The sequence below is a fragment of the Lagopus muta genome, chromosome 5 (genome assembly GCF_023343835.1).
Source record: "Lagopus muta isolate bLagMut1 chromosome 5, bLagMut1 primary, whole genome shotgun sequence".
NCBI lineage: Eukaryota > Metazoa > Chordata > Aves > Galliformes > Phasianidae > Lagopus > Lagopus muta.
The window spans coordinates 26,438,528-26,453,698 of NC_064437.1; the positions used below are offsets into that span (position 1 = coordinate 26,438,528).

General features: G+C 42.4%; 1 protein-coding gene across 10 annotated transcripts in view; it reads left to right on the forward strand.

The window, feature by feature from the left end:
* NPL (N-acetylneuraminate pyruvate lyase) overlaps positions 1-15,171 on the forward strand; it is a 34,980-nt gene that overhangs the window by 2,321 nt on the left and 17,488 nt on the right. For 7 of the 10 annotated variants that reach the window (XM_048945312.1, XM_048945316.1, XM_048945317.1 and 4 more), the window contains 10 exons: positions 601-688; positions 1,098-1,155; positions 1,247-1,322; positions 2,540-2,632; positions 2,914-3,062; positions 3,422-3,468; positions 4,258-4,342; positions 5,478-5,517; positions 6,641-14,054; positions 14,429-14,624. In XM_048945312.1, the coding sequence (XP_048801269.1) occupies positions 601-688; positions 1,098-1,155; positions 1,247-1,322; positions 2,540-2,632; positions 2,914-3,062; positions 3,422-3,468; positions 4,258-4,342; positions 5,478-5,517; positions 6,641-6,792 (788 nt within the window). In that variant the 3' untranslated portion in view covers positions 6,793-14,054; positions 14,429-14,624. Of the gene's footprint in view, positions 1-187; positions 689-1,097; positions 1,156-1,246; positions 1,323-2,539; positions 2,633-2,913; positions 3,063-3,421; positions 3,469-4,257; positions 4,343-5,477; positions 5,518-6,640; positions 14,055-14,428; positions 14,625-15,171 lie in introns of all 10 variants that reach the window. The other 3 variants (XM_048945323.1, XM_048945322.1, XM_048945321.1) reach the window with 1 other exon arrangement.

A 15,171-nucleotide genomic window follows, 5' to 3' on the forward strand; every position in this document is an offset into this window, starting at 1 on the left:
CATTTCTGTTCATAGCCTTGTGTAGTTAAGTAAGCTGAAGTCAATGCTGAGATTTCTGTTCAAAATTTTAGTCAAAAGAGGTTCATAATGGAAACTGGAGCGTGGCAGTGACTTCAGCAGCCTCAGTTTAATCTATTTTATTTTAATTTTGTGACTGAGCATACTGACATTTCCTTGTTTCCATTAGGTGTTAAGCCTCAGATACGTGGTTCCACTTCATGACAGAATCACCAAATTTCAGTTCAGACTTTTTCCTTGTAGTGAAGGAGTGACTGTTCCCTTGCTGAGTATCCTTTCATGCACTTGACATTTTGCTGGGTGAAAGAGGTAGCACCTGTTGGGGAGGACATGGGACAGTTTCAGCAGCTGGCTTTGTCTCCTTCCTCTTACAACTGCTGATGCTGAAACATGCTTTAGACACAAGCATTTAGTGATGGCAACACTTTAAACTCCTTGCAGATGCTCGTGCAGACTGACGTTGTCTTAAAATGGATTGAGGGAAATATAATTCTGCTTAATATCATCAGAATTGTCAGTACTTTTCTTCAGCATAACCAATGTATTGGGCCAGATCTCAACAGCTATGTTGTGTTGTAACAGTGAATGGCACCACAGGAGAAGGCCTGTCCCTTAGCATCCAGGAGAGGAAGCAGTTGGCAGAAGAATGGATGTGCCAAGGGAAAGACAAGTGAGTGGCTGAGAGAGAGCCGGGAATTCCAGATCTCACGTTATGGTACAGGCATACCTGATTGCAAAGCCACATTTGCTGATAACCTTTTTTTTTCTTTGAGTACTTTTGTTGTTGAGCTTTGTTCCCCAGCTCTTTTGTCATAGAAGCCTGCTTTTTTGTAGTTGCCAGGTAGCTGGTATCCATTTCCACTCAGCTCAGAGCTTGTGAGAGTCCTCCTTTTTGCTACACCGAAGGGTGGACAGATAAAAGCCCTGGAAACTCCCTTGGCAGGAGCAGTCTTTTAATTTAGCACACTGAAGTTCTTAGTCTGTGTCACTTCCTAGTTTAAACTGGTTCCTTTTGGCAGATGGGCATTTTTTGTCGCTGCTGAAACCTCCTCAAACCTTCTGAATTTGTTGTTGTGCAGGCTGGATCATGTGATAATTCACGTGGGAGCTTTAAGTCTACTGGAGTCCCAAGAACTGGTGTGTATATGATAAGATTTCTTTCCACTACGTGCGTAATAAATATAAAAGCAGATGTACCTTCAGGTATTTATGAGTCCTTCTTTTGTAGGCCAGACATGCAGCAGCCATAGGTGCTAGTGGCATTGCAGTAATAGCTCCCTCCTTCTTCAAACCCACAAACAAAGGTGAGTAGATGTGACTGCCAGACCTCCCGAGGCCCTTTTATGCTGTCCTCAAACCATTAACAGTGTTTCATGGCAAAAGCCAGCTCCAGTCCATGAGAACCAGTGATGATAATACCTCTCCTTGTAGAGCAAATGTGGCTTTCCTCTGAGCAATAGGGGTATTTTCAGCTGCTTGCAAGGTGTCTCTTCCAATTCCTACATTTTAAAGGATATTCTCTAAGGCTAAGCATTTGAGTTGTGCATTAATCCTCTCTCAGAGCTCTCCTGCGTGCTGTTTTCCTTCTTTGTAAAATATGCTGGTTATAATGTTTGCACATCTGTGATGTGCCTGGCACCATACAAAAGCAAAACCTAGGACAATCTTTTTTAAAATGGGAAGTCCCAAATGTTTCACAGCAAGAAGTGGGAGGGATGTCTTTTGAGAGAGTAGTCAGCTTGTCTGTCTTATGAATAGTCAGTACTGAAGTCACACTTGGTCTGGGCTATGCTAGAAAGAATTCAGATCCATGATCACCCTCAGTGGACGCTGACCAACTCAATGAGCTGTAGATACAGCCACATCCACTGTCACTGAGGTGATGGGGTTTGTGAGTTGGCATGCCTAGCAGGGTTATCTGCCCTTTGGTTCTCAAAACTTAGAAATTGAGTCTTTAGCTTTTAACATAACTAATGTAAGATTAAAAAACAAAAACAAAACACATATCACATGGAGGTTTGGAACAGAAACGTTTTGTTTGAGTGGTTTATGAATGGAATTGTGCGTATGAAAGCACCAAAAGAAACAGGAGTGGATTGCCAGGATGGCTGGTATCAATGGCCAAGGACACAATCAGCAGCAACTGAACTGGTAAAAACACAGAGGCACAAACAGTAGAAGACATTTGCAGTGATTGTAGTAGGATGACAGCAAGGTTTCAACACAGAGCTTTTTGGCATTCCTCTTCCTTCTAATGCCAATGGGAAGATTGCCTCAGAATTATGAAGGATGCAATGGAAAGATTCTCAGGAAGAAACAATGTCAGCTGAAACCAGATTGGCTTAGAATAAATATGACCTTTCCTGAGGTCTTTCATTAAGGACAGTTACAATTTATTTTTGTGATGTGTGCAGGTTTATATGTTATTGGCTATGTACGTTCCACAAGCTATGAATGGTTGTTCCACAGTCCCTGGCTGCTGTGAATTTGAACTTCCCTTCACTTGATCCTTTTCTTCCAGATGAACTCCTTGGTTTCTTACAGAAAGTTGCATCCGAAGCCCCTACAGTTCCGTTTTATTACTACCACATTCCAGCTCTGACGGGTGTAAAGAGTAAGTACTGCTTAGTCAGCTCTTCTTGAGCCCTTCAACTCATTTTCTTTTTCTTCTTGATCTTGTAAAAGGAATGTTTCAAAGTATTCAAAAATATGATTTTAATGTAACTTTTATGTCGCTCATATTGTCTTGTAGTTGCTTTAAAAGGTGTGTAGTTAACCAGGCTTAGGCCAAAAGTGGGTAATCTGTAAAATAAAAGTCTAACACTTAGGGAAGAGACAGGGAAATCTCCCAGAACAGGGCTGTGCTTCTTCATGTGTGGTTGCTGTTATGCACAGTTCGTGTTGAGGAGTTGCTGGATGGAATAAGAGAGCAGATCCCCACCTTCCAGGGTGTGAAGTTCAGCGACACAGACCTCTTGGACCTTGCACAGTGTATAAACAGGAATGAGAGAGAACAGTTTGTGTTCCTCTATGGAGTAGATGAGGTAAGAGGCTCCTTTTAATGATTTATTCTAAGGTATTCTCTTGTTTCAGCCTTGAGGAATAAAATAACCCTGAACATACAGTGTCAGGTAGTTTTGCTGTCCTCCTCACTTTTTTTTTTTTTCCCCCCTTTTCTTTTGTTAATTGAAGTAAAAGTCTTAGAATCATAGACTCATTAATGTTGGAAAAGGTCTCTAAGATCATCTAGTCCAACCATCCACCTACCACCTGTATTGCCCACTGACCACATCCCCATGGGCCAAGGTCCTCCCCCCTTCCTGGATGTCCCAGGGGGTTTCTCTCTTCTTGAAAGTGCATCTATGATTATTTATTTAACATTCTCTTTCTCCTCATAAACTAGCAACTGTTGAGTGCACTGGCGATAGGGGCAAATGGAGCAGTTGGAAGGTCAGTATTGCTTAAACTTTTCCCTCTCCCACACACATCTTACTGTTACATCTTCCACTGTCTATGGGGTGTTTCTGTAACTGTCCTCTGTCACAGAGACAGAGGGTTCTTCAGGGTAAAGCTGCACAGTACAAAGCAGACAGACAAGATAGCATTGGGATAGTTTTATTATCTGGGATAAGGGCATAATATACCTTAATTATAGTTTAAGGGATTATTGCTGCAGTCCATAAGCAAACACAAAGGTTTCAGCATACTTTTTTTTGAAATAGGGAATCACTCCTGTCTTCATTGTATTGGTAAGGAACCAAAACCCAGGCAGATTAAAGTCATTCACTTCAGTTCACATTATAAGTCTGTGGGCTCTTTGACAGTTTTTGCAGCTTGGTTTCTGATTTCACTTCTTCCTTTTGTACTGGGCTGCTGGGCTTCTTAAATGAATTCCTGTATGACCCCTATGGTTTCGTGTAGACGATCCATTAAATGAATTACTACCTAGAATGTTAGTATTCAGAGCCTAATTATTTATTTTTATTTATACATTTTAAAAACAATTCCCTTTTGAAAGAACTTGGGAGAGAAATCTGATCTCCGAACTACTTCATGGGCCTTGCATACTTCTGGTGCTTTTCTGTTAACAGCACTTAGCAGCAGGAAAGTAACAGGCATTCTGATAATGTCAACAGAGAAAGCCAGCAGCTACTTTGTTTCAGTGGTTCTAAGCTCTTATTCCACATTTTCTAACTTTGTGGCTTTATTAATTTAATGTACTTACTTTTTTTTTGACAGTACCTACAACTACCTAGGTAGGAAAACCAACCTGATGCTGCAAGCTTTTGCAAAGCCAGACCTTGCATTAGCACAGAAGTACCAGGTACAGTATTTTGCTGTCCCCACAGAGAGCACCCTTGTTTCTCCTCTACCTGCACTGGGATGTGCTCTGTGTCTTTTTGTCATCTGTGCCCTGACATGTATCCCTGCTAAAGCAAACTGCTTTCAGCTCCAGCCCCCTGCTTTCTATTCATAACATGAACATATACTTACCCTCAGCACGCTGGTTTCATTTATGCAGAGCAAACAATGGCTTGGCCTTTTGCCTTGAGCAGGCCCCACAGTAACTAAAATTCTTGGCTAGGCATATTCTGATACCTTACAAGATGTAATACAGAAAACTTTCCCAAACGTGCTCTGCCCTGACCCCTCCTGGACTTGGGCTGCACGAAGGTTTTGGAGGAGTTGTGAGCAACCAGTATGCAAACTCTACTCAGTATCTTTATGTCTCACTGGGACATTTGATGCTTCCTTTTTTTTTTGCCTTAAAAGATATGTGGCTGCAGGATGAATGTAAGAAAGCCCAAACACCTAAAGAATGATCTGCTCTGGGAAATCTCTTCACTAAGCAGTGGATGTTCAGCTTGGTAAACCCCCCAGAGCCTGCCACAAGGGTTACCACTATTTAAAGACTGCTTGCATTGAGGGGCAGCTTGAGCTTTAGTAATAGAATGAGTCTAATGTTTTTTTAATATTTCACTCTCTCACCTATTCCAATGGAATAGTTATTATTTCACATGGGCTGCCCAGGTGGCTGTAGTGGAAAAGCTAAGTCATGGCTTGAAGCAGTGATTGAGCACCTGGCAGGAAGGCAGGGCCAACACAGGGGAGCTCAGGTACAAGCAGTGCACCTCATTTGAGGTTCCAGGCCTCATTTAAGGGTTGGTGGTGGAGACAAGGCTGTCTTTTTGAGGGTCCTGCCTACCTGAAGCTTTTTGAAGGTAAGCAGGTTTCCTTTATTTCTGTGCCTATGACTGTTGCATCTGAGCAAATCCTCACTGTTGCCTGGGACCTTGCTGCTCTGTTGTTGTTGCTGTGCTTTCCTCATGTTACAGTGACAAAAGACTTTTCTCAAAGCAGTGTGGCAATTGTATAAAATGTAAATATCATTATGGTTCTATATGCTTCTGCTTCTTTAAATTTGAAGGAATGGTTAAACTGTTGTTTGTCTCTTTTAGTTTCTCACGGGGGAATTTCTCAGTTTTGTCATCAAACTAGGTAAGTTCTATACTGTCCATGTCTGTTGTTATATCTTAACATGCAGACTCAGTACTCCAGGGACACTGTACCCTAAGAATTTCCTTCCTGAAAGATTTCACAATGAGAAACTTCTACTTATGCAGCTTCCTGAGTTGATAGCTGACCAGGCATCCCTGAGAGATCTCACTCTCACTTCCTTCTGTGAAATTTTACAGTTTCAAAGCTGTGACTTACTTTCCTTTCTTATCCTGACTGTAGTGTTTTTTTGTTTGTCTTTTTTTTTTCAGTCTCCTAAAGCCCATTGGTAGTGTTTGTTAAGAGTCACCTCTCTGGAATAGTGGTGCCCAAGTAGGGGAATGCAGCTCTCATACTTGTTTCTCATGCTGCTCTATAATTTAGAGTAACTGCTTGAGGATGTACAAGGCCAAAGCATTTTCAAATTGTATTGATTTTTAGAAATTAACTTTTAATGTGAAAAGCAATTAAAACCAACTAAACCAGAGTCATGTAGAGAGGCTGAATAAGATATTTCAAAATGATCACCTGGTGAACAGAACCATCCGCTGTGCTTTTGCTATATGTGTTTTATAAGTACTCCAATGAATCCAACTGAGCTTTCAGGTTAGAACTAAGAGGAAATGCATCATCATTTAGTCTTACAGGTTAAGAAGCAAACACCCAGAGCATATAGGGAGACTTGATGTACAGGCAGGTAGGCATCCTGAAGTTTCCCTTGGTGGTTGAAGCTACTGCCCCACTGTCACCATCACATGCCAACAGGATGTTATCATTCCCAGGGCTCTATTTCACATGAATGCTCCGTAGGTTGTGTCAGGGATAGCTGTGAGGCTGCAAATGTTGAAGACAGAGAAGCAATTGTCTAAGATGGTACTTCAATTTGGTATCAGCAGGAGGGAAACAGTGGTAGTATAAGACATGTAATAACTAGGTGTAGTTTTTGCTGTAATGTCTTTCCTGCCTGCAAGTACAATCATCTCTTTGTTATGCTGTTCTCACTTCTGGGAAGTGCTTCAAGCCCAGTTGATGCCATATGACACAGGAACTGTGTGCTGCTGCTTTTTCTCTTCTGCACAGAGACTGGTATGTGTGAAATAACCTGATCTTGCTTTTGTCTGCGCAGGTTTTGGGGTTGCACAGACAAAAGCTGTAATGACTTTTGTTTCTGGCATCCCCATGGGACCTCCACGGCTTCCGCTTGTTAGTGCCTCTGAGGAATTCATTGCCAAGGCCAAAGCCAAGCTGGAGAGCATTGTGTGGCCCGATGGTGACTGACTTCACTCCCACGTCGGTGTGCAGGGGCTCCTTTTCCTTGCTGTCACTTGGCATGCTCCTCATGCAATGCCCTCGTTTGGCTGGGATCTCCTTCAGGAAAATGAAAGTAATCGGCGTGGAAGGGCTGGCACACATGTAGCCAGCCACCTGTTCTTTAACTTCTCTCTGCTCCTCTGGAGCTCTGCACTGCCCAGCACTGGCTGCTATCATTAAACAAACAAACGAAAAGAAAGACAAAAACAAACAAACAAAAAACTCTGGTTTGTTCCAGCAGAGGGATCCTGACCTCCTTTTGTCTAGAAAGAAAGGTCTGTCTGCACTGCCCCAAACAGGAGGGGAATCAACTTTTTACAAGGGTAGGCAGTGATAGGACAAGGGGGAATGGCTTTAACCTCAAGGAGGGTAAGTTTAGACTGGATGTCAGGAGGAAGCTCTTCACAGGGAGAGTGGTGAGGTGCTGGAACAGCCTGCCCAGAGAGCTCTGGATGCTCTGTTCTTGGGGGTGTTCAGGACCAGGTTGGATAGGACCCCAGGCAGCATCTGGTCTGCTACCAGATCTGGAGGTTGGTGGGCCTGTCTGTGGCACGGGGGTTGGAATTGGGTGATCCTTGGTGTTCCTTCCAACCCAAGCCATTCTATGACTCTGTTTTATCTCTCCCTGAGCGTCTCAAGCCCTGGGGTGTCACTGCTGTACCACAACCTGCCTGCTCAGGCTGGTGTTCTGCTGTTTCTCACCAAGTCATTTGTACATTAGTTGTGTCAAATCACTGTTTACCTCCTCTCATTGTCTTCGCACATCTTCACTTCCTGCAAAATTTAAAACAGAAGAACCTAAACCAACCCTTTTCTAACATCTGTTGACTCTCCAATGAACCATGGTCCTGCAGCCATTTCCTTGTAGCCCAAATGTTTGGCACATCTATGACCCCTCATGACACAGCCCTGCCATGGGATGGGTGCTCTCCTGTGGTGGTGGAGCCTTCCCTGACCACTGCCCAGCTCCATTCTGCACCCTGGGTGGGAGGGTTCACTGTGGGTTGGCTGCTGGGCAGGGGGGCAGCTGATGTTGTGGGCCCTGGAGAGAAGTGAGCTCAATGTGTTGGGTGGGAGGGCGGTCCCTTTGGGGCTTTGTGACAAGACCCTCAGGTGGGGACCTGGGGTAATCCAGTGCAGGCATCTGGGAGCTCTAAGGGTGAGTGAGAAGTGAGCTAAACCACTTTGTCAGGTATGAAGCAGCCTGTTAAAAGCTGCTGCTGTGAGACTGGGTCATAAAGAACTACAGACATCTGTTGAACTTATGCTGAAATGTATTAAATTCCACTGGGTTTGCATCTGCTCTGTGCGCTGCTGGGCTGATCCTGGCTCCTGGGGTCCTGCACGTGCTGCTGGGGAGACAGGCTTTGCTGCTCTACAGGCAGAATAGCAGAGCTGCTGCTCTGAAGCATCAGTTCTGTTGATCAAGTTGCTTGTTGCTAACTGTAATGACGTGGAGCAGCAGCAGAGGACGCACGAGCTCGCTCCTGTCCTTGTCTGAGGGTTTGAGATGGAGGATGTGGGGAGTGAAGCTGTGCGGTTTGCTGCTGCCTTTTGGTAGAATCCCTGCCTACGCCTCTTGGTGTTGCTCAGTGAGGTTTTGCAGTACAATCCTACTCTCTGAGAACGAACTGCAGCGTTTCCTTTCATAGATACGAAGGATTTTCTGGCCACAACTTATACATGAAAAACCTATGGGAACGTGCATCTATCTATCTGTCTGCATAGCTATATATATACACAGTGGTATGTGGTAATGTTTGGTAATGTTCTCTGGTACTTTTAGCAACTTAAATTTAGCACTTGTATATTACTTATTGGTTTTCAAGGCAATTTACCCTGCACCCACAGCAGATCAGCAGTTCTGTTTGCAGCTCTGGGTGAAAGGCTTAAACGACATTGCCACGGACAATTCCACCAGCAAGAGAGACGTGCAGAACAGCAGTGCCAGAGACCTTGTCACCTGCTTGATTTGGGTGAATGACATGAAGATGGATGTGTTCATAAAGAGTCTTTTGGATTTTCCTGGATGTGAGATACAGCCCAGTGTTTGTTAGCTTTCCCTAGGTGCCAAAACAGTCAATTCTAGAATTGCTGAACTTCAGCTACTTGTTGGCTGGAAATCTTTTTATAGAGCACTCAGAAAAAGCCAAGTATTCAGCTCTTCTCTTTCTTTCAGTTTTTAACAGGGCTTTACTCCTGGGATTATTACTAGGGCTTGCTATTACATAATGATGCACGATCTAAGTACCTGAGCAGTCTTTTAGCTAAACAGTAAGAAGCTTTACCCTATACAAGCCTGCTGATAATTCCCTTCATTCTCTCTTCTGGTCAGAACTGGTTCAGGTTCTACAGAGGTAGAATCTCTTCCTCAATATTTGAGGCTGAAGTAGGTAAGGCTGTGAAAACTCCAATTTACAGGTATGTGAATATCATATATATATCCATGAAAATTTGGGTGTCTTAGCTTTTTGTTCCCTCTCAAAATAGCACGATTGTGCACAGAGAAAGCAGTTAGGAGTCCTTGTCCTTTTGTGGCAGAGGTGTGAATGACACAACTGAGTTCATCCAGTGCTCCATCCTGGACTTCCTGGGGTAAGAAAAGGATAATTTTTCTGTGGGGACCATATTTTGTGCTGTTGTCCTTTTGTAGAATGAATTGTTGGTTTTCCATTTGTTTTGGGTTTGATAGAGGTTATGTACTTTATCTTGCAGTCTATCCATAGATTTTTCAGTATACTTTTCCTGTTTTTTGTAGGATGTTTTGTCTACCAGCACTGCTGAAACCAGCATCACCACCAATTATGTGGTCTATGTCATAGACTTCTACGAGTGAGCCCTGCGAGTGAAATGGCTTTTTGTTTTGTAAATCCTGTCCTTTGGAATGCAAAAAAGGGTTTTCTGACCACACAGAACTGCCTTGTATTCCCACAATCCCAGAGCTGAATTTGAGGACTCTAGCTCACTCAAGACAGATTTGCATTGTCTTTAGCTGCTCAGCAGAGTTACAAACCGCCCTGGCATCTCAGTGGGCTGCTTTTGGTCATCTGCATTCATGCTGGCACCGTTCATGTGAGGTGTCACCGGGTCTCCGTGCATATTGTAAATACGTAGTGTGTCAAATGGGTGCTCCGAACACACAGCATGCAGGTGATGGAAATTAGGAAGATTGCTGTAGTCTGCTGCAGATCCCGTCTTGCTGTGCATGAGCTGTGAGCAAATTATACGCAGGAATCTCACTAATCGCATTAGAATTTGGAGCGTTTTGAGAGAGTTCTGAGCATTTCATTCTGTATATAGCTTGGAGCACTGCTTTATAAATAGTGCTATGTTTGGTTTGCAAACAGATGGCTAAGTAGCCAAAGCTTAGCTAGTCAAGCAGGGATGGTTTGCTTCTTAAAAGCAGTGTGGCTGCAGGGAATAAAGTAAGAGCTGGTTTGGCAGGACTTAAGATGTTGAACATCAGATCTTCTGCTTCACTCTGTAACAGATAAAAAGTCAAGCTGTTCTCTGCTCACAGTAACATCAGTCTGAGCATTAAAAACTATTCTGCAGCAGCAGAAAAGAGCAGCAGGACACATGCGTGCTGGGTTTTGTTTCCATTTGTGTGACAGAACTCTTGAAAGCAAGGCTGTGCCCTTCAGAATTAAAATAACCATGGAGAGTTCTCCAAGAACTGTTGCATGCTACTTCTGATCTAACTAGGAAAATAAAGTCAGGAAGCACAGACAGGAAATGCAGGAATTCTTGGCTATCTTGGTTCTTTTGCTTTAGAAACATATATGTGTTTATATGCTTTTACCCATAGTAGGAAGTCGAGAGAGAGAGTTCATGATCTTATTATTAAGAACTTTCCTGTGAACCTAAAGAATCTCTCAGGAGAAAATGTAATGCTGCTTGAGAACTGAGGCAGAAAAGAGCTTTGGAATGAGAGTAAGGCTCTCAAACATTCCTTCAGATGTTGCAAGCAGCTGGCTTTTTCACATAACACACAATTTTGTCATGAAGGTGGTAAAATCCAGGCAAGACAGATGTTCTTTTCCCTCCACCCCCATTCTGTGGTCAGGAACACTGCTGAACTGCTGCTCTAGCACCTTCCCTGCTGCTGAGGCTTCTGATTCCTCTACTGGCCAAACTGTTTCTCAGTCAGTAGAGCTGTGGAAATCTTTTTGCCAGCTGCAGAAGTCTACACAGCTGTTACTCTCTGGTCCCCCTCATGAAACTTAGCAAGCCCCTTTCTCAGGGAGCAAACAGAGCATAGCTGTGTTTGGGTGCTCAACTTCGTGCATGTGTTGCATCCACAAATGTGTGTTTGGGCACTCAACTTCTAAAAGCATCAGTTGCTCCAAAACTTTCCTCACATTCTATGATTATTTCAGATTTAGTCTAGTAGATCTCATTCTAGTACAGTGTAGTAATTGTAAGTCAGAATGTTTGACAGTACGCTACTTCGTGATTTTAAGATTATCTTCCTGTAGAAAATACAGAAACAAAATATGCTAAATTCATGGTGCTGGGAAGGAGACTGTGTTTTGTGTTTTGTGGATTTGTGCAGAGAAATATCAACTAAATCTGATACCATCTCAATGTCAAATCCATTTGAGGTGTCCTGGAAGCTTTTCTAGCTGTCTGCTACTCAATGTGATCATTCCTATAAGTTCCTATTTCAACCAGCAAGCTAAGTGTCCATTGACAATACCATGCCAAAGAGAGATAAAGACTTCAGAACTCTCTAACAGGTCTCTGAGATGAGAACTGAGAAGAATGGAAGGCTAGAAGAATGCAGTGAGAGATGATGGAGTGGCTAGGAAGCAATATTTGCTTTGAGAGGCAACAGTTGATGCTGATGGAATGACCCATGTTGGTCATCAGAGAGCATGTTCAAAAAATGTGGGCTTTTTGGTTCTCTTCTCATTCCTGACTTAAACTCATATGATACCTGAGCTGTTTTGAACATCCTTTTGTGAAATACCCTCAGGAAACTGGTCGCTTTTTGACTAAACAATAGAACCACCACCTTTGGGTGCTGGGATGGAAACTGAACGCTCACTAAGTGGTACCACTGTTTGCACACAAGGCTGTGTGTTAATGAAGGTGAGACTGAGTGATTTCCCATGTATAGTGATCACTTACAAACTGCTTTAACTTCTCTCTTGTAAGCTTGTTTCTGTAGTAGCATGCTGACCAAAGCAGCAGGGTGTTTTTTGGAGGCATTGTGTGGGTGGCAATGTCTTCTTGCAGCTGAAGAAATATTTGAATTCCCAGGTGGAGCATCTTTCCTTTAAGAAACTTGAGCCTTCGAACTTAAGGCTTGTTTTGTTACCAATGACTTTTGCTAGCTTCCAGCTTCCTGTTTTCCAGCTGTGGCACTGTTGTGTATTACACAGACACAGTCCAATGCCTAAGGCATTTACAGACCTACTATAAAGCCACTAAAAAGAGGGTTTAGTAGGCTTCTATATAATTACTGCTTTCCACAGTTTGTTAACCTGAGATTTCAACGTTTTGTTGAATAATTAAATCTCCAGTTTCTGAATGTGCGAGCATCAGTATCCTCCTAAAACAGAAGAAATGGAGGTGGGAGTTAGGCAGTCTGTCCAGTTTCTCCATATGGAAAATGAATAAGATGAAACAGAGAGGAGCATGACATTTATGCTTTGGATTTAAAGCAATGATCACAGACCTGAGCATTCTTTGTAAATGTCACTGAATAAGCATTTTGTAACAATTTAAAGTAATTTGAAGTATTTGTTTGATGGCTTTTATGGGGAAAAAATATGTAAAGAGACTACAATGCTTCTGTATAGAAAAGAGACCAGAATAAAAAAAAAAATTGCTAGGATGTTCAAGTTTAATCATGGAATCAGAGAATGGCTTGGATTGGAAGGGACCTCAAGGATCATGAAGCTCCAACCTCCCTCCCACACGCAGGGCCACCAACCTCCACATTTCATACCAGCCCAGGCTGCCCAGGGCCCCATCCAACCTGGCCTTCAACACCTCCAGCGATGGACGGGGCATCCACAGCCTCTCTGGGCAGCTGTTCCAGCACCTCACCACTCTCATAGAGTAGTGACATCCAACCTCAGTCTTCCCTCCTTAATCTTCCCCTTAATGACTTTGTGACTTAAAATGTCAGTTCTCTTGCTTTTCTTATAAGAAATGCTTTTCTTTAGGATTTTTTAGACCACCAGATACTAAAAAATGCATTTGATAATGGCTAAGGAGTCCATTATCTGTTTGGTTTCCCATTTTATTGCTGACACAATAGATGTAAGTTGTCTAATTACACTGAAGTTTCCCAAAGTATATGATGGCTCAGTCTGTAGAGTATGCAAATGGTATGTTAGCAATTTTCATTTGTTTCTTACGAGTTTCTGAAGATCACTTTTGAATAGGTTTTCTTTGGCATGCAGACTTGAGAGAGGAAAGAGAACAGAAGGGAGCACAGAATTGTGAAGTGGAGTGTAATGATGGTGATCAAATCTCCACATGGAGATGAACCAAATCTGCAATCTCCATAACTTAGAAAGTTAAGGAAATCCGGGGGGCTCTTCCATCTGCAAAGGAAACAGCCACTGCTGCTGGTGGTTTCATAGCTTAAAGGTTGAACTCGAGTGAAAATGTTTGGATTACGGAGGGAGAGAAAGGAAGACAAATGCTGTGTATAACCTCATGGAAGGCAGACTTTATGTTGTTCTCTTTCTGATGAGCAGAGGGTTTTGTAGTTTACCAACTGTACTGCTAGCTACAGATGACTGTCATGGGGCTGCTTTGGTTTTGTGAGGCAGAAATTGGGTTAGATGAATTTGATTAAATTTAGAGACTTAAAACACCTGCAATTAATAGTGTAAAAAAGGTTTGTACAGAAGCAAACTAAAAAGAAAAGGAAAAATATGTAAATGAATCAAATAGTGATTAGCTTATGGAAGAGGTAATAAAACATCCATGAGTATAAATATATCTGTATTCTTAGTTGACCTAAGAAAATCAGATAAGCATTATTGCCAACACTACACTTAAACATAGATGAGGTTCTATATTAATTCAGTCATTAAAATTTTGAATTTCTTATGTAAAGATTGCTTGGATAATTGTCTCTGATGGTAAGAGATCTTGTAGAGCTTCATGCCCTGGATTCCAGCGGTGAGCTGACATCTCTTGGAAGAATCCTACCAGCCTTCCCATTGAACCACTTGGCAAGATGATGACAACAGGATGTAATTTTAGTAAGTTTAATGGCTTTGTTCCTCTGAGCTCTTGAGCCTCTAGAAGTGCAATATACAAAAGAAAAAGCAGTACATCCAGATGAGCAATAAATGCTACAACTGGGAATAAAAAACTGGATATTGATGAGATCAGAAAATAAATAACTTTTTGTATAGGGAATAAAGTAGTTGTGAACTGAAAGGGTGAGTGGAGTGACTGAAACAGACCAGTAGAAGCTGAATATTTATGAAGCAAGAGTGGGACTGCAAATACTAAGTGCAATGGTAAGGTAGAGATAAAGGGATAGGAATTTTGAGACCTGTAGAGATAGAGGGATAAGAATTTTGAGACCTAGACAGGACAAACAATGAATTCACACATTTTATTTTGACAGAAGACCTGTTGCTTTTAACTGTGGTGGCTGTGGGGTCATTTTCACCCAAAGAAGATGCTGGAAAGACCTACAGATGGTTGGAAGAAGATAGACAAAGTATGCAGCAAGTGAAAAAGCAGAGAAACACCACGCTTGTGAACACCAAGAATTTAGCATGGCTTAAGAACAGTTTAGGTAGAAAAGGTGCAGCTGAAGGGTATGTATTCAATCTGTCTTCCCAGAAAGTGAGATTCTATTTGGACATAGTGATTTAATGAGGGTGATTTTCATTCAGGGATGAGAAATAAACAGGATACTCTGAGATGAACACACAGGCAACGAAGTGTGCCTAAAAGAGCTTCTACTTTTACAGCTATGTTCAGGTGAAATTACAGTGCTGCCTCATTCTCATTATTGTCTACCAGACGAAAACAGACAAGCTGTGATGGCTGAGATGCAAGGGAGGTTTTGGAGGCTGAGGCTAGGCCAGAAGGATTGAAAATATGTTGATTGATTGTCCTTAGAGAGTAACCTCCCTGATTTACTGTTCTTCACTTGCTGCATCCCCAAAATGTCCTCTCTAAGTGCTGTGTTTCCTGACTCCTTGGTATTAGCCTTAGGGAATCTATGTGTTGTAAACATTGTGCTGTGTGTCTTATGATTTTCTGCATTTGTACCACTGCAGAGATGTGCAGTAATGTTTTATTCAATTACTCAGTTTTCTAAAAGTGCCATTTTAAAACTGTTTCTTAAAGATGACCAGG